Below are 19,654 nucleotides of genomic sequence, written 5' to 3'. Positions count from 1 at the left end.
AGTCTTTCACATATCCCCCACCTCTCAAAAGGCCTCTTTTTGCCCTTGATGTCATGTGCTAAGCACGAGGGTTGGTAGAAAGCTAATCCTTCTAATTAGGGTTTGCTGCCCCTACACAGAAACCCCCCAGCCGTGGCCTCTTGGCAAGCAACAAAGGACCAAACTGTCCTCGTTTCTACCGCATTCAATAAAATTAGGCTCCAGGATTAAGCAAACGCCCCAAAGTCTAACCCGGTAGGCTGTGACGGGTTGTGGGTTGGAGACCTCATTTGGTCACATAAAACCTGGCTTGCTTGTTCAGCCCAGAGGCTGCAAATCAGACCGCCTGCCCTGAATCCCATACTGACTTTGCAGGTTGAACAAAGCGAGTCGAGAAGTCCTGGAGTCTGATACTGATGGCCTTCCTGCTGCTTTGCTGCGTTCTCTTAGGATGTCTGAGCCCCTTTTGGCTTCCAGAGACCACGGCGCAATTCCCACGAGCGTGCATGACTGTGGAGATGCTGCAGTCCAAGCAATGCTGCCCTCCTCTGGGGCCTAATCCTAACAACCTGTGTGGCTCACAGCAAGGCAGGGGCATCTGTAAGGAGGTGCAAGTGGACACCAGACCTTGGAGCGGGCCCTACACTCTCCGCAATGTGGACGACCGAGAACGATGGCCGCTGAAATTCTTCAACAGAAGTTGTCAGTGTACAGGTGAGAAAATTAATAATAATAATAATAATAATAATAATAATAATAATAATTATACCCCACCCACTCTGGGCGGCTCCCAACAGAATATTAAAAACATGACAAGACATCAAACATTAAAAGCTTCCCTAAATAGGGTTGTCTTCAGATGTCTTCTAAAAGTCAGATAGTTGTTTATTTCCTTGACATCTGATGGGAGGGCGTTCCACAGGGCGGGCGCCACTACCGAGAAGGCCCTCTACCTGGTTCCCTGTAACCTCACTTCTCGCAGTGAGGGAACTGCCAGAAGGCCCTCGGAGGTGGACCTCAGTGTATGAGGGCTGCACGATGGGTGTGGAGATGCTCCTTCAGGTATACTGGGAGGGAGGTTCCTTACTCTCTGGAGAAAGCCAGGAAGATTCAGAAATATACAGTGGTACCTCGGGTTACATACGCTTCAGGTTACATATGCTTCAGGTTACATACGCTTCAGGTTACAGACTCCACTAACCCAGAAATAGTGCTTCAGGTTAAGAACTTTGCTTCAGGATGAGAACAGAAATTGTGCTCCGGTGGCGCGGCGGCAGCAGGAGGCCCCATTAGCTAAAGTGTTGCTTCAGGTTAAGAACAGTTTCAGGTTAAGAACCGACCTCTGGAACGAATTAAGTACTTAACCCGAGGTACCACTGTACTAGAAAGTCCCCATGATTCTGCCAGGTTCCATTTATTTTGCATGTGCAAAATAGACACAAAGCTACGTTTTATATTTCTTATTTTCATCCCCAGTACTTGTGATACGTATCGACAGCTTCCGATGTTCCTTTTCCCTATTAACGTTTCAAAAATAGCTATGCAGAAGCAGGAAGAAAATGGCTACAGGTGCACAGCTTTGTAATGTGTTCAGACCCGACTCGGACGTACATCATGATGAAAGGCAGGAGAGGAGAGTTTTGCCACTTTTGCCACTTTTAGGCTTTTCCCCACATTAAAAAGAGCCCTTTTGATTCATGGAACTTACTAATTGCCTGACAAGAAAGACACTGAGAGCAAAGTACTGTTATATGGTCCTCATTTTCCTGAATGGTGAAAATTTACAAGGGAAGAGCTACAAATTTAACTTCCTTTGGGGGAGAGACCACTAGAGATTTATGGTGCCTTTGCAATATATGTTGAAATTGTAAGTATATGAGCAGAGTATATTGGAAGCAAACAGAAACTCCTACAGCAGAAAGCAAATCCCATACAGCGTTTCTGAAAGCTCAGTTCAGCTTTTATACCTCCAGACAATTTTACAGCTCCCAAACTCTCTCTAATGCTCTCTAAATTCAGACTGACATCTGGATCCAACTTTATTTACTCTGCTTCTCACCTAGAGAGTCGTCATCTTTTCCAAGCACTGGATATCACATTGCAGAAGCTGGGGGAGAGATTTCTATTCCAGCTATCTCCTATCATTTGGGAATGCTTTAGTAGTCAACAGACTGATAAATAGATGATCACAGTCACCAAACAATAACAAAACAGTATTAAAATGAGTACGACATTTTCTTTCCTTCCTGCTCTTGGGTTTTTGAAATGCGTTAATTTGGAGGAAGATCTGGAGCTAATTACCAGTTTAGTAGCAGCAATTAGACAAACAAGAGCTCTTTTTGGAAATCTCCAAGATCTCCCAAAGTGTGTTCTCTGGTATATTTGTTTGTTTTTCTAATGCATTAGTTTAACCTTCTGGTGGCTGCTTTACTGATAATATCGCTCTGTTATGCTAAAGGCAGCACTGTTCCGTCTTTGCCAAATGTTTCAGCCACCAGAACACAAAGTGCAGTTATGAGACCTCGTGTAAGAACAGCGCATGAGGCAGCTTGAAGGAAAGTTTTGAGCTGACAGATAAGGTTTCATTTGAAAGCATTTGTGTGTTCCGCATCAGATGCATTAGGGTAGCCAATTTGCCTAGAGGCGAGAAAAGGAAAAAGAAAGAAAAGAGCCAGTAACAGTTACTGCGGTTGTACCTATCAAGTCCCTCAATGTCAATTTGATTGCCAGGTTAAAACACAGAGATAATGTTATGTTAATTTATTCGTTATATTTACATCCCATTTTTACTTCAAGGATCTTAAGGCAGGGGAAAGGATCCTCTCCACTTTTACTTGGACTAGATAGATCTTTGGTCTCAACTGGGAGCTCTCTTAAGGCACTCATATTTGCAGGCAATCTAGAAGAGGGTATTTTGTTCATGAGCTCCCAAAATCTGGAGCTGGCATTGTCTGCAGGTAAGCTTCAAACAGGAGCCAGGTGGCAACTGGATACTTCAGACCACAAAGGTTTCAGTTCTGAAAACAGGGCATTTGCACCTCGTCTTGCACCTCCTCAAACAACACATGTTCTCTCCATCTTCATTTTCTCCATTGTGGGGTGTGTGTGTTAATCTTGACTGTATCCTTCCCAGATGCAGTTAAAGAGTGATGACATTCGCTTGCCTGAACCATCTGAAACAATTGCAGCTTGTCATTGCAGTTATCAGAAAAGTTATTTAGAAGTGTGACTTAAATGTCCCTGCAGAGCTTAGGCACTTTAAAACTATCATCAGGCATGACGCTACTTCTGAATGCAATTGTTTTCAAGCCAGAGCAGGGGGAAAATAATTCCTGCTTGTCGGAACTGGTTTGTCCCCATGCACTCATGCCCAAATTTAGATCAAGTCTGCACAACTTGTGCCCCAGCAGCCATGTGGTAGCCCACTAAAGGTAAAGGGTAAAGGGACCCCTGCCCATTAGGTCCAGTCGCGGATGACTCTGGGGTTGCGGCACTCATCTCGCTTTATTGGCCGAGGGAGCCGGCCTACAGCTTCCGGGTCATGTGGCCAGCATGACTAAGCCACTTCTGGCGAACCAGAGCAGCACACGGAAACGGCATTTATCTTCCTGCCGGAGCGGTACCTATTTATCTACTTGCACTTTGACGTGCTTTTGAACTGCTAGGTTGGCAGGAGCAGGGACCGAGCAATAGGAGCTCACTCCATCATGGGGATTCGAACCGCCGACCTTGTGATTGGCAAGTCCTAGGCTCTGTGGTTTAACCCACAGTGCCACCCGCGTCCCGTGGTGGCCCACTAGGACCTTGTTAAATCTTTGCTTGCTTGCTTCTGGTCTGAGGCTGGGAGATTATGAAGCAAGGTGCCAGTACACAACTGATGGTCTCTCTTGAGTTATGTGGGTCAATCAACACAGTTTGCCAACCTAGCTGGATTTCCTGAGAGACCAAGGTTGTGCATGCTATATATGCAAACCCTCCAAGTGTCCCTATTTTCCAGGGACAGTCCTGGATTTACAGAAGATGTCCCGGTTTCTGATTTGATCCCAGAATGTCCCGCTTTTCCTTAGGACATCCCTAGTTTCATCAGAGAAATGTTGGAGAGTATGGAATAGGATGTCCCTATTTTCATTGGAGAAATGTTGGAGGGTAAAAGGTAAAGGACCTCTGAAAGGTTAAGTCCAGTTAAAGATGACTATGGAGTGCAGCACTCATCTCGCTTTCAGGCCGAGGGAGCCGGCGTTTGTCCGAGTCATGTGGCCAGCATGACTAAACCCTTCTGGCGCTATGGGACACTGTGACGGAAACCAGAGTGCATGGAAACACTGTTTACCTTCCCACCGCAGCGGTACCTATTTATCTACTTGCACAGGTGTGCTTTCAAATTGCTAGGTTGGCAGGAGCTGGGACAGAGCAACGGCAGCTCACCCCGTAGTGGGAATTTGAACTGCCGACCTTCTGATTGGCAAACCCAAGAGGCTCAGTGCTTGCAGTTAATGACAGTGGCAAACTCTCAAATTTCAGTGGTGCCTTGCCCAATGCTAAAATTGAGCACCCCCACCTCTCACACTCTGATTTGCAGCATCATTTTGGCGCCCCCTGCAATGCAACCACAGTGTTTGCACTTCTATAAAACTGCCTCTGTTAATGACCTACAAATGGGGCAGTGGATCAGTAGCCTTACTGAGCTACTGTTATTAGAGCAATACTTTGTTCTGTGGACACTGCTCCTCCTTGTAGCTAGGGTATTATAAATCAGAAATAATTGAATATGAAAGTCTGACCTATCCCAGTTTTCTGCCGCTAATACTGCTTGTAAGGGATTATTGTTTGAATGCGTCGACTGATTTAGGGCAGAGGTCATGAATGTAATTGCAAGCAATTACCAGCCATTATGGCTCTTAGACGGCTTCTTCCATACAGTACTTCATCTTTTATGAATGTGATAGATTTTCCTCGTATGTTGAGACAAGTCAGCAAATCTTGTCCACACATTCCCCTTTTCTCTGCATCCCATGTGCTCCCTGTACCATTTTGGGAAGTGGTGTTCACAGGGCATTAGTCCCAATCAGTATCTATACTGTCATTTCTTATCAAGTACTGCATTTTGGGGTCTTTCCCCCCAAACCAGCTTTGATCTGAATTGAGGCCAAGAATGACCCTGGCCATGTCTACACAGCATATACTCTTGTTTCTGGGGTTTTTATTTCTGCTGAAGCTAAATCCCAGGGGGCAGTGATCTCTCCAGATCTCAGAACCAGGGAAGGGGAATAGTACTGCTTAAAAATAAATATATATTTAAAATCTGTTCTCATAGCTGGTTCCATGTTACCTACTGCATGATGAGCTTGTTCATCAGGTTTAGGCTGCTCCCCCCCCCCCCAGATGTCACACCAACTCTGCAGACTTCAGGGAGGATGGCTGGCAAATCTGGCCAAGGTAGCAGTCATGGTCTCATTTGTTGACAATGCCTTTAGCGTACACATGAAGGTGGATTTATGGAAACAGCCCTTCTGAGATGTTGGAGAGCATGGAGTAGTCATTTTGGCTGCATACACAACATACATTTAAAGAATCACAAAGAATCATGGAAAATGGAGTTTACCCCTCTCTGAGTTACAATTCCCAGCCTCCTTAACAAATGATAGTTCTCAGGATTCTTGATGTGCATGTGTGTGCATGTGTGCACTTTTGTCAGGCTTCAGGGAATTGGCTTCCCCTCCCATGGCAGTAGATAAGCAGAACAAAGGAAAAGGAGTCTTCTTACCAGTTAGAAACTTTAATAATCACAGTGAGAGAACAAAGAACACCTCTTCTAGAAATGGCGGTGCTCCCAGTTAAGGAATTCACCCCTTTCCGTCCCTATTAATCTACGTCACTCCTACGTCTTGTAATCTGAGTTTGTACCCTCTGTGCTTTCTGTTCTGCCACTTTCTGAGCTCTCCGTGACTTTGGAGAAGAGGGTGTGTGTGTGGATTGTGCCCAGAGACTGTGAATCTGTTAACCCTCTCTCTCCCAGTGTTTCTTCTCCTAGCTGTTCCCCATCCAGTATTTCCCAGCTTCTGCCTTCTGAGCTATGTCCCTCTGCAAACCACTGTTCCAAATCTATATGGTCCTTCTGCTCCTGGGAAGATTCAGGATCTGGAGCAGGAGCAGGCAGAGGGGGAGGCTCCCAGCATTCCTCCTCAGTGCAGACCTCCTTAGCACGGTCCCTGATAGCTTTGAATGTTTAGCATTTATTCAGCCTTTAACTCCTCGTCATCACAGAGAGGTTTGGGCAACATCTTCTGCTTCGGTATGCTGACGTATGACTGATGCTGTCTTTTAATACAGGGAACTTTGCCGGCTACAATTGTGGGGACTGCAAATTTGGTTGGTCAGGGCTCAACTGTGATGAGAAGAAGCCTCTGGTTGTCCGGAAGAATATCCACGCTTTGACGGAGGAAGAGCGAGAGCAATTCTTGGATGCCCTCAACCGTGCAAAGACCACCGTTCACCCCGACTATGTGATCGCTACACAGCATTGGCTGAGTCTGCTTGGTCCCAGTGGAAATGACCCGCAAGTTGCAAATTGCAGCATTTACAATTACTATGTGTGGCTTCATTATTACTCAGTCAGAGACACCCTTTTAGGTTGGTGATTTTCATTAGCAAGGGATAAGATAGGAAAAGGTGAAACACACACTAAAAGGAATGTCAACAGAGTGGTGTTGTTGTTGTTTTTAAAAAAGCCACTTTGGAAAAACACACTGTAGTTAACATATGAAATGGAACATTTTCAACACAGTGGTTGTGATTTGTCTGAGAACTTACCCTCTTCTGGGGAAAGGGATTCCCCCCCACCCCATTCTCCCTACTTAGAAGCTTCGGAATGGTCCTTGAAGCTTCTTAGGATTCCTGTAATTTTTGGAATAGTCTAGTTAGTAGAAAGGCAATATGGTTTGTACAGTACTGAGGTTTGAATTTGTATTACATTTATTTTACACTGTTTGGGTTTTTTTGTGGGGGGCGCATGCACATGTTTCTTTAAAAACACACAAGAAAGCCATTCAATAAACCCCAATAAATCAGAAATAGATGTGGAAATGTTCTAGTATTACATTCCTTTGTCTGAAACATAGAGTTTAGAGCCACATACGATCACTGTTCTGATAGCCAAAAATGGAAATAGTTTTCCATTCCGACTTTCCAAGCAAAGCATACAGGGTTTTCACCATAGGATAAGAAGAAAGAATGGTGCTGGCAGATAACATTTCAACTGAGCCTATGTGGCCTAATCTGAATCCTGGGCATATGGCTGTCAGCTAAATGGGTAGATATCTAGAATTTTAGAAACAAGAGTGTGCCATAATTTATAAGCCAGGACAGCAAAAGGCACAGCTTTCCCTCGTTTGTCAAGGCATTGTAGCAATGTTTTTAAAAATGGATTTCTATCCAACGTGATAGAGAAAACGTCCTCTTTCTAAGTTTGATTCCATTTTAACCCACAGGACCAGGCCGCCCCTTCACAGCAATAGACTTCTCTCACCAAGGACCTGCCTTTGTAACTTGGCACAGGTATCACTTGCTGCTGCTGGAAAGAGATCTGCAGGTTAGTGAAAACACCGACTGGTGTATGTTTGAAAGATGCAAAGAGGGCAGCTTCTAAGCCCGCCCTCCCTCTCACCCCTCCCCATTCCTGAGAGGGAGGAATTCTCAGCATAATGAGCCTCCTTAAGGTTTAGCATTCTAGCACAAATTGGGAAATATGTAAAGATGGCCCTGAGGAAAGAGAATGATGTGACAAAGGATTTGAAGCGTCCCTATCTGCTGCATTGGTAAAGGTAAAGGTAAAGGTAAAGGTAAAGGTAAAGGTAAAGGTAAAGGACCCCTGGATGGTTAGGTCCAGTCAAAGGCGACTATGGGGTTGCAGTGCTCATCTCGCTTTCAGGCCGAGGGAGCTGGCGTTTGTCCACAGACAGCTTTCCCTGTCATGTGGCCAGCATGACTAAACCGCTTGGGCCCAACAGGACACTGTGACAGAAACCAGAGCGCATAGAAACACTGTTTACTTTCCCGCTGCAGTGGCACCTATTTATCTACTTGCACTGGTATGCTTTCGAACTGCTAGGTTGGCAGGAGCTGGGACCGAGCAACAGGAACTCACCCAGGTGGGGATTCAAACTGTCAACCTTCTGATCGGCAAGCCCAAGAGGCTCAGTGGTTTAGACCACAGCTGCATTGGCTGCATTGGCTGGTAGAGGGATCAGCTGAGGTGGGGATAAACTACACAGACAATAATCCAAGGCCATCCCACTCTAATTAGGCATGTAAGAATGATTGTTTTGCATGCCTAAGCGGTGACCCCCCAAGCCCTGAGAGACCGCTGCATGCTTTGCTGTCAGCTCCGCCCCCTAATAAACAGCATGAGTAGACCCCTCGGCTGGCCCTGCCTCCACCAATGCCACTGATTGGATTATTGAACCAAGGTTTGGCAGGAACACCCAACGGCTGTGGCATCAGGGAGGCGGGCCAGCATGGCAAGCTGGTAAGTCCCACAAGGCTCGGGGGTGCTGCACGTGGTCCCGCAAAGGGCGCCCACCGTCTGAGGACTGAGCGTTCCTTTTCTTCCCCCCTGTATTTTCGCATGCAACACTGTTTCCATTCCACTGCTGTTCATCTTCTGCTAAAACCATGTTTGTCTCGCTGTCTGTTGTCTGCTATCATTACATTGTTCCTCTCTTTTCATTTTGATACAAAGGCAATCCATTGGATAGCTCAGTTGGTTAGAGCATGGTGCTGATAACACCAAGGTCGCAGGTTCAATCCCTATATGGGACAGCTGAATATTCCTGCATTGTAAAGGCTTGGACTCTATGATCCTCAGCGTCCCTTCCGATAGAATCATAGATTTGTTTTGTATGCAACACAAGGCAGATGTCTCTCTCTCTGTGTGTGTGTGTGTGTGGAGAAGCTTTGCGCTCTGATTTCAGGCAAATATAGCACACCTACCTGAAGAGATATCCATGTTTTTGTAGGGATTAGGATGTCCTGCATTTGAAAAAGGAAAGAGACATTTTGGGCAAGTGTTGCAAAGAGGTTATATGGGGTTTGTTGAGTTGTGGAAATAATTTTAACAAATGTTTTATGCAAAGACCTAATCCAAAGTGGTTTCATTTCCACCCCCTCCATTTCCCCACTCTCATGTTTAGCGGATGATTGGGAACGATTCCTTTGCATTGCCTTATTGGAATTTTGCTACAGGCAGAAATGAATGTGATGTGTGTACTGATCAGCTTTTGGGAGCACCGAGTCCAGACGACCCAAACCTAATAAGTCGGAATTCAAGGTTTTCACAGTGGCAGATCGTATGCAACAGGTAACACATTTTTGTTTAGAACTGAGGTATTGGGGATACCTATGCATCCAGGTTTTTGACTCCTTCTTTGATTATTTTTTTTGAGCTGTCAATAAATTCAAGAATTACCTGCCTTTTCATTGATGAATAAATTCATTCATTGCATTTAAAGAAATGCTGCATCAAAACCTCAATAAAGGTGACATTTTAAAAACTCTGGAGGAAGTGTAAGATAATTTTCGGTTTAATAAGTAATAGCTGCCACCAAGACTTGGTTCAGATGTAATGCTAAACTTTGGTTTGGTGTTACATGCAGAGACTTGGGCTATATTCTCCCTCTTCCTTCTGCAGCACAGCTGCAGTTAACTCTGGTTTGCTCTTATGTCTGAAGCCACAACCATGGTAAATATTCACTATGGTTTAGCGAAACGAATCAGGACCACAAGCCACAGTTTGAAGTTGACTTGTTTTCCTAAAGTGTAGATAAGACTACCCACAGTTTGTTTGGGTTCAGACATAACAACAAACCTTAGTTAGTCAAAAATGGAAGCAAAAGCTCCTGATTTCTTCTCAGCAAACTTGGAGAGGAAGGGGGGGGGGAGCGGCTTATGCACAGGTGCCTGAATATAGCCAACTATTTGAAGAAAATCTATTTTTAATTTGTTGAGCATGATTTATTTCACTTTCCTTGCACATGGCTCCAAGAGGGATTCCTCAATTGGGACCTCTAACTTCCCCAGCCCTGAATCTGCCTGAGCATTATCTCAACATTTTGGAGGTCCCAAGTCGCAAGGTGTTTAGATTGGTCACAACTAGGGCCAGGGCCTTTTCAGTACTGGCCCCAACTTGGTGGAATGCTCTGTCACAAGAGACTAGGGACCTGCGGGACTTGACATCTTTCTGCAGGGCCTGCAAGAGAGAGCTGTTCCATCTGGCCTTTGGTTTGGACTCAGTCTGACCCTTATGTTTCCCTCCCCTTATGGTTTTGAGCTATGGGCTACTTTTAAAATGAGGCTACATTTTAAATTGCATTTTAACCTGTATTTTAAATTGGTCTCTCCCCCCCCCTTATGTTTTTACTGTAATTTTACTGGTGTTAGCCTCCCTGAGCCCGGCTCTGGCCAGGGAGGGTGGGGTATAAATAAAATTTATTATTATTACAGTGGTGCCTCGCAAGACGAAATTAATCCATTCCGCAAGTCTCTTCGTCTAGCGGTTTTTTCGTCTTGCGAAGCAAGCCCATTGACGGCTTAGCGGATTAGCGCTATTAGTGGCTTAGCGGCTTTTAGCGGCTTATCGGCTTAGCGGATCAGCTGATAAGCGGCTTAGCGGCTTAGAAAAAGGGGGGGGGGAGAGGAAAAAAACCCCGCAGGAACTCGCAAGACATTTTCGTCTTGCGAAGCAAGCCCATAGGGAAATTCGTTTTGCGAAGCGCCTCCAAAACAGAAAACCCTTTCGTCTAGCGGGTTTTCCGTCTTGCGAGGCGTTTGTCTTGCGGGGCACCACTGTATTATTATTATTATTATTATTATTATTATTATTATTATTATATCTGGCGCTGTGGTGCAAAGCTCCCTCTGGCGCCCCTCCTCCCGTTTCCCAGAGTTTTAAAGGGAGGACTGCACTGCCGGCAGGGCTGGAGGAGGCGGTTAGCGGCTGGAGGTTAGCGGTGGGGAAGAGGCGGAGGCTGGACGCTTTGTGCCATGGTGGCCGTGGCAGACGGAGGCTACGGGCGCGGCACTGCTTCAGTGCGGCATGGCGGAGGTGGGCGAGGGTGGTGAGCTGATTCCTGGAGGAGCTGCGTCCATCTTCCGCCTCTTCCCTGGCACCCTCCAGAACTTGGCGCCCCAGCCCCCCGCGCCACTAGCCTCTATGGGTAAGATGCCCCTGCTCCTATGCTCCCTAGTGTGCAAACACTTCATGTATGGGTGATCAACATTTCCCCCAACTGGAAGATCAACTAAGCACTGGCTAATTAATCTTCCTGTTAAAACCAATTTTCCTCCCTGCATAAAATCAATAACAAGAAAGCTCAGCCCAAAATCAAGTCTGACTGCTTCATGTCTCTCTATTTGTAAACCCAAGTTTGGATGACTATAACCGCCTGGTTACACTTTGTAACGGGACCAACGAAGGACTTCTGCAGAGGAACCCATTCAGCAAAGCAGGGGACCGGCTACCAACCATGGAAGATGTCCAGAATTGCCTCTCTCTGCAAGACTTTGACAAGCCGCCTTTCTTTCGGAATTCTAGTTTTAGCTTCAGGTTAGTTCTGTGGTTTACATTGTTTGCTTTGCTGAACAACGGAGCTTGTGAGATGGTAATGCTCTGCGTTGCTTGACACAGGAATACTTTGGAAGGCTTCGATGAACCCAACGGAACCCTGGGCCCATCAGCCGTGAGCCTCCATAACTTGGTCCACTTGGTCTTGAATGGAACGAGTGCTTTCCCTCATTCTGCAGTGAACGATCCTGTCTTTGTGGTATGTCCTTATCTCATTTTAGTTCCCTTGAAGTCCTTGTAAACAAATATGCCTATTGGGACATGGGTGCCACTGTGGTCTAAACCACTGAGCCTCTTGGGTTTGCTGATGGGAAGGTTGCCAGTTCAAATCCCCACGATGGGATGAGCTCCTGTTTATCTGTCCCAGCTCCTGCCAACCTAGCAGTTCAAAAGCATGCCAGTGCAAGTAGATAAATAGGTACCGCTGCGGCAAGGTAAACGGCATTTCCGTGCGCTCTGGTTTCCGTCATGGTGCTCCGTTGCGCCAGAAGCGGTTTAGTCATGCTGGCCACATGACCCGGAAAGCCATCTGTGGACAAACTCAGGTTCCGTTGGCCTGAAGCGAGATGAGTGCCGCAACCCCATAGTTGCCTTTGACTGGACCTAACTGTTCAGAGGTCCTTTACCGTTACCTATTGGGGAACATTTCCCAGGAAGACCACTTCTACGAATGAGAACAGAAATCATGTCTTCTCTTGATTGTTATCTGTACCTGTTGATGCTAGTCACCCAATATTGACGTTTTCAATTTTCGCTAGAGCCAGACATGTGCCATTTTTGGAGCTGCAATCTTCAGCAAGACACGTGCCCAGCCACGATCGCACACGTTTTTAGGTGCTGTGCTCTCACATGATAGCATGGCTCCCCAAAACAGGATGTCCTGGACCTGTGATGGGTGGGTTACACAGATCCCCTGGAGTGAACCACCAGTTAAGAACCACTGGGTTAAAGTGTTGCTACTTCAGATTTAACCAACATATGTCAAAAGTACTCAGGTTGGTGAATTGGTGATCTGACGTCGTGTAAACAGACTTTAGTCCTCTTTCAAAATCCTGCCTGCATTTCAAAATAATGGAATGAACTGTGGAGGTAAAAACAACTCTCTGATCAGATCATTTAAACACAGAAGGGAGGAGGCTGTGGAACGCCCTCCCATCAGATGTCAAGGAAATAAACAACTATCTGACTTTTAGAAGACATCTGAAGGCAGCTCTGTTTAGGGAAGTTCTTCATGTTTGATGTTTTATCGTGTTTTTAATATTTTGTTGGGGAATATCCCTCAGCCTAGAGTGGCAGGGGAAACCCAGCCAGATGGGTGGGGTATAAATAAAATTATTATTATTATTTTTAAGACAAATCAAAACCTGATTCATTACTAGTTTTGTTTTGATAAAGTGTTTACAACCCTTTAGTGAGTGTCCTATTCCTGCACCTTATAGAACCCCTATGTGGGCAGTCGGGGGGGGGGGAAGCAAGGAAGAAGGAATATTTCGTATGCATGAAAGTGCCTCTGTTAATTCATAAGATCTTCCATCGGTGTTCTGGGGGCATAATGGAGTATGTGAGCCCCATCTGGTGGCTAAATTAAAGCTTTAACCCTGCAGCTTTAGTAATGCAAATAGAAGAACTACGGTACATGGGAAAAACTTGTAGGAGATGTAAGAACTCTGATTGACTGCAGTACAATTCTGTAACGATGCCTAAGGAAAGAAGCCACAGCTGCGTTCCTTCATGGCAGGTTTTTAAAGAATGGTTGATACCCAAAGAAGGAGGTGGATTTTCATTCTCTGTGGCCCAGAGAAGGACCTGAAGGCACATGATGCTGGTCTCAGTAGAGCTGATGCCTTTATAGCTCTCACAGAACCCCATGTGAAGTGTCCTGAACTCCACAGGGATCTAAATATAATAAATAAAACTGATAAAAATGGAGAGAAAATGAAAATCCGCATCCCAGGACCAGCCTATTAGAGAATCTAGACGTAGTAATATGGATATATTATTAAATCCAACCTTGCAATTCTTAAATATTGTTGTTGACTTCAATCTGTCTCAAGAGAATATGGAGTGCACCTCCAAATCACTGTGCTAGCTGCACAGAAGTAACCTTCCACCGTGTGCAAGCTTGGGCAGTGTGTATGGAGGTCCTGGGTTGTCTAGACAAGATCTCCCTGATTCTTTCTTCTTCTTTCTTTCTTAGGCAATCACTCATATAGCAGAGTAAAATTGTCTCCCATAAACACGGTTTTAACAATGTCCGTAAGTGACTGTGGAGGTCAATTCTGGATCCACACGTCCTTCCACAGTGGGGACATTGATAATCCAGTCAGGGAAAAAGGGAGGCAGACTATGTTTAGGGCACCTTTTCTAGCTCCTCCCCCTTTTTGGGGTGAGAAGAGTGGATCCTAAAAAGGGCTGCTCAGTCATGGATACAGCTGCTGAACTGCTGAACTGCCTCGTTCCTTGAGTCAGAACGACTAAATCTGTATCCACTGTCCATGTGCCAGTTCATGACTAGGGACTTCCAGATTTCACGATCCTGCCCCCGTTACCATGGGACTTTTGGGGTTTGGTTTTGGGATGGGTTTTTGGAAGACGCCTGTGCATGAATTTGTTTTATGTGTGTAGGTCAGTGCACGCTGACCACTGCAGAGTCTTTGCAGTAAGGCTCTGTTCCAATGGCATGATAGTCACGATGACCAGTAGATACTTATCTGCTGCAGCCTTCATCCACCTTCACAGCCGATGTAACATACTGCTTGTTATCACCTCCCTGATGTGATCCAAAGGAAAGCACAGCAATATGTTTGACATTAGCTTGGCTGCAGGAGTTGCTGGAAAGAAGTGTACAAGATGCCATCCAACCATCTTAGGGACTCCACTTCAGATTTGTGTAGAGTTTATTCCTTAGCCTTTTCTTTTCCCAAAGGTAAAGGAGACCCCTGACCATTAGGTCCAGTCGTGGCCGACTCTGGGGTTGCGGCGCTCATCTCGCTTTATTGGCTGAGGGAGCCGGCGTACAGCTTCAAGGTCATGTGGCCAGCATGACTAAGCCGCTTCTGGCGAACCAGAGCAGCACACAGAAACACTGTTTACCTTCCCACCAGAGCGGTACCTATTTATCTACTTGCACTTTGATGTGTTTTTGAACTGCTAGGTGGGCAGGAGCAGGGACCGAACAACGGGAGCTCACCCCATTGCAGGGATTTGAACCTTCTGATCAGCAAGTCCTAGGCTCTGTGGTTTAACCCACAGCACCACCCATGTCCCTTTTCCAAAAGATATCCTGTGAGATAACAAGATGGGCTACTTTTTGGGGTTGAAGAGCCCCATCTGCCCCTTACTTCCTTCTACAACGCATGCAGAAACCATATTTTTGACCATTGGACCCACTCTTAGTCTCATCTGCTCAATCCACTGCAGCCTCACTTTGCATGCAGGAGAAGTCCTTAACTCACCGAGGGTTTGAGGCTCATTTGCTCCCCTTACCTACAGATCGTGGCTTCATTTATCTGAAATTTGGATTATTTTAAATATTGAGTCTTGGTGTCACTTCAAAGCATGCCAGGAAGTAACAGCCAGCACTGCTGATTGCATTATGATAGGACTAGGAAATGTGTGGGCCTTCAAGTGTTGATAGACTCCGACTCCCATCAAGAGCAGGCGACCTCCCACCCATCTGGTCTAGGGAACCACCCACTAACAGTGTGTCAGTCTTATCTGCATTGAGCTTCAGTTTGTTGGCTCTCATCCAGTCTATTACTGAAGCATATCAGTCCAGCACATCCGCTGCCTCACCTGCAGATGTAAAAGAGAAACAGAGTTGTGTATCACCAGCGTATTACTGTCAATGTACAGTGGTACCTGGGTTTACGAACTTAATCCGTTCCGGAAGTCCGTTCTCAAACTGAAACCGTTCTTAAACTGAGATGTGTTCCCTAATGAGGCCTCCTGCCGCTGGTGCCCTTCCACCATTCGGCTTCCGCTCTTAGACCAAGGTAAAGTTCGCAAGCCGGGACATTACTTCCGGTTTTGCGGTGTTCGTAAACTGAATAGTTTGTAAACAGGCCTGTTCTTAAACCGAGGTACCACTGTGCTCCAAAACTCCAGATGACCCCACTGGACCCCACATATAGATGATAAACAGCACAGGGAATAAAATGAACAAGGGCAAATTATTTGTTTTCATCATATAGGCCTGGGCATAGCCCTGTGAGTTTAAGATCATGTGTGAATTGACTTCCCAGGTCCTCCATTCCTTTACGGATGCTATTTTTGATGAATGGATGAAACGATTTCGCCCGTCTGGCAGTGCGTGGCCTGAAGAACTGGCCCCTATTGGCCACAATCGGAAGTTCAACATGGTGCCTTTCTTCCCCCCGGTGGCCAACGAAGAACTGTTTCTACCTGCAGAACAACTTGGCTACAGCTATGACATTGACTTGCCTGGTAACTAGATAGTTTTGTGAGTTATATAGTGCAAGTTTAGCTTGCAAGAGCTTAGCACCGCAGCATGTACCAGTTGTCGCAGTGTGGTACCACTCTGGGCTAAGGGCACAGTGTGGTAGCCTTTGCCAAACTGGTGCCCCTAGTTGTTTTGGTTTACAATACCCACCGGTTTAATAGCATGGCTATTAAAAAAATGGAAGCATTGTCAATTATGGCAATTGTCCAGGGATTTAGTGTAATGATTAGTGTGTGGATTTGGCCCCCAGAAAAGAATGTAGCCCTCTGGTTAATTTAGGCTCCCCATCCTGGCTTTACCACAATGTTGTAACCGGCTTTGTTCTTTGTTCTTTTTACAAAATTTATTTATTTGGTGTTTCAAATTATAAATTTACAGAGTTATATCAGGCATAAATCATAAAAGCAAGATTCCAAGGAATCTCCTGGACTTCCACCCTCCCCTATTTTGGTCCTATTATTAATCCTTTCCTCCCTCATCTTTTATGATAATCCAAATCCTTTACCTCTTCCATTATGTCTGGAATTTATCCTTAAACAACAAGTGATATTCCAACCCTACTAACGATTTTAACTGTTTACAATGGTCTTTAAGGTAGCTTATAAATTTCCCCCATTCCTTATTAAAATTTTGGTCTTCCTGATTTCTGACTCTTCCGGTCATTTTAGCCATTTCAGCATAATCCATTAACTTCATCTGCTATTCTTCTCTGGTAGGAACTTTATCTTCTTTCCATCTCTGGGCCAGTAACATCCGTGCAGCCGTGGTTGCATACATAAATAGTATTTTCTGCTCCTTTAGGATTTCCACACCTAGAATTCCTAAAAGGAAGACTTCAGGCTTTTAAACAAAGGTTATTTTAAACATTCCCCCCCCAACTCATTATATATCATTTCCCAAAATCCTTTTACTACCTTGCAATTCCACCACATATGATAAAAGGTGCCTTCTTTCCCCTTACATTTCCAGCATACATCTGAGCACATTTTATACGTTTTTGCTAATTTACTAGGAGTTCGATACCATCGGTACATCATTTTCATATAATTTTCTTTCAGTGTATAACATGCAGTGAACTTTAAGTCCCCAAAATCACAAAGCTATTTATCTGTTTGACATCTGTTGGGAGAGGGCTTTCCACAGGGCAGACACAACTACCCATAAGGCCCTCTGTCTGATTCCCTGTAACCTCACATCTCACAATGAGGGAACCACAAGAAGACCCTCGGACCAACAGCTTCAGACACTCAGTGTCACTCTCAGCACCACTCAACCCTTGGCAGCAGACATGCCAACTTTGAGGGCTGACGTATCTCCGGCCCTTTCAGTCTTTGTTATGGCCTAGGACCCTTGTACCTACGGGACCATCTCTCCTGGTACGCCCCGCAGAGGACCTTAAGGCCCACAAATAACAACACTTTGGAGGTCCTGAGCCACATGGTGGTTAGACTGGTCTCAGCTAGGGCCAGGGCATTTTCAGTACTGGCCCTGACTTGGTGGAACGCTCTGTCACAAGAGACTAGGGCCCTGCGGGACTTGACATCTTTCTGCAGGGCCTGCAAGACAGAGCTGTTCCACCTGGCCTTTGGTTTGGACTCAGTCTGACCCTTATGTTTCCCTCCCCTTATGGTTTTGATTTATGGGCTACTATTAAAATAAGGCTGCATTTTAAATTGTATTTTAACCCATATTTTAATAAACTGTTGTTGTTTTTTTAGTTTCTCTCCCCCCCCATTATGTTTTATTGTAATTTTATTGGTGTTAGCTGCCCTGAACCCAGCTCTGGCTGGAGAGGGTGGGGTATAAATTATTATTATTATTATTATTATTATTATTATTAAAGGGGCTGGGACCCCTTGGTATTGAGGGGGCCCAGCGCATGTCCCACAGGTGTGACATATAACATGCCGTGAACTTTAAATCCCAATTCCATAACTTCTCCCAGGCTGTGAGCTGTATGTTATACCCAAAGTCTCCCGCCCAGTGTATCATTACAGATTTGACCTGTTTGTCTTTTGTAGACCATAATTGGTGTACTGAAGTACATAAGTACTGAAGTTCTCACCCTGGGCCAGCAGCGGGATACTGTAGATAGTTTTCACTCAGGTCCACATATGCAAATAAGGGACTGAAAGTGACGTTCAGTGATTGGATAATTACAGAAAATGGTTACTGTTGCGTTCTAGTGGAGCTCTATATAAGCAGGCTGGCTGAACCCTTCAGTTCAGTTCTGTTCTGGCCTGTGAATAAACAAGAGCTGTTTGAAGAATCGCTGTGTCGTCTGATATGTTCACCCACAACTTAACAATTGGCTTTGCTCTTCTGCCTTCACAGAATCGGCTGAAGAAGCCCGCGCTTGGGCTCTCATGGTTGGATCTACCATTGGAGGAGCCCTGATTGCTTTACTTGTTCTGGTCCTTTTGCTTGTCCTCTTCCAGCACCGGAGACACCGGAAAGGGTTTGAGCCGCTAATGAACGCAAGGTTTAATGTGAAGAAATACAGTGATGAAGCCTAAGGGCTGGGTGGGTGGGAAGTGTTTTGCAATCGACTGCCCTTGAGAAGTCAGTTGGTCAACACATACCATGTGTTGCTTTAGCATCTTGACAGAGAACAACGCCCGGACAACTTATACTTTCACAACCAGGTCAACTAAGCCTCCATTCCTTTCTGATTAGAGGTTGTCATCTCCACGTCAACACCCTTCAAAAGGACAGGTGCAGATCTTGATTCCTGTTCCACGGACTGCAACTCATCGGCTCTCACAGGATTTAAAGTGGGGTGCTCACATGTGCAGGAAGAAATCCTCCCCAGGTCGCTGAATCTCTGTGAAATTGATTTGTCCGCTCTTAGCCCAGAGTTACCTTGAGAGATTTCTCTTAGGTGTTATAGGTGGCTAGGTGCACAAATATAGAGAAGAACTGATGTGTTGCAAACATTCAAAATACAGTGGTACTTTGGTTCTCAAACGCCTTGGTACTCAAACAACTTGGAACCCAAACACTGCAAACCCAGAAGTAAGTGTTCTGGTTTACAAACTTTTTTCGGAAGCCGAATATGCTCCGTTTTGAGTGTTACGCTTCCTTTTTGAGTGCCACACTTCCATTTTGAGTGTTACACTGAGGCCTGTCTGTTTTTGCTATTAATTCTGCGTTTTTCTTTTTGCGGCTTTATTGTTTTGTTTTTGTGACTGTGTGGAACCCAGTTCAGCTACTGATTGATTGATTGTCTGCAAACAATTGCAGTACATTGACTGCAAACAATGCAGTACATTGTTTATTGCTTTCATTTTATGGATCAATGGTCTTGTTAGATAGTAAAATTCATGTTAAATTGCTGTTTTAGGGGTTGTTTTTAAAAATCTGGAATGGATTAATCCATTTTGCCTTACTTTCTATGGGAAAGCATGCCTTGGTTTTGGAACACTTTGGTTTTGGAACGGACTTCCGGAATGGATCAAGTTTGAGAACCAAGGTACCACTTTATGCCTTGTTATAGACAGGCAATGCTGATATCCACATATCCATCATATGGGTAACACCACTTTGATTTCCTAACTACTTAACTGTGAATGCTGTTCTAACATTTATTTAGCACA

At 45.2% G+C, this 19,654-nt stretch overlaps 1 protein-coding gene across 1 annotated transcript; it reads left to right on the top strand.

Annotated features, from left to right (window-relative positions):
* Positions 1-141: 141 nt before the first annotated feature.
* Positions 142-19,300, top strand: DCT (dopachrome tautomerase). The gene is made up of 8 exons (XM_079972815.1): positions 142-693; positions 6,310-6,609; positions 7,467-7,567; positions 9,168-9,334; positions 11,399-11,578; positions 11,660-11,795; positions 15,841-16,042; positions 18,393-19,300. The coding sequence occupies exons 1-8, from the start codon at positions 396-398 to the stop codon at positions 18,572-18,574; spliced, it is 1,566 nt and encodes a 521-aa protein (XP_079828941.1). The 5' UTR covers positions 142-395; the 3' UTR covers positions 18,575-19,300.
* The last annotated feature ends 354 nt before the right edge of the window (positions 19,301-19,654 follow it).

This window comes from Podarcis cretensis (genome assembly GCF_951804945.1).
Source record: "Podarcis cretensis genome assembly, chromosome: 4".
NCBI classification, from domain to species: Eukaryota; Metazoa; Chordata; class Lepidosauria; order Squamata; family Lacertidae; genus Podarcis; species Podarcis cretensis.
The sequence above is the reverse complement of the archived record's forward strand: the minus strand, read 5'-3'. Positions and strand labels throughout refer to the sequence as shown.

Excerpts from the sequence above, each read along its gene's own strand:
- DCT (XM_079972815.1), top strand. The coding sequence starts at position 396 with ATGGCCTTCCTGCTGCTTTGCTGCGTTCTCTTAGGATGTCTGAGCCCC. Across the intron at positions 6,610-7,466 it reads AGTCAGAGACACCCTTTTAG|GACCAGGCCGCCCCTTCACA; the intron begins GTTGGTGATTTT and ends TTTAACCCACAG. Across the intron at positions 9,335-11,398 it reads TGGCAGATCGTATGCAACAG|TTTGGATGACTATAACCGCC; the intron begins GTAACACATTTT and ends TGTAAACCCAAG.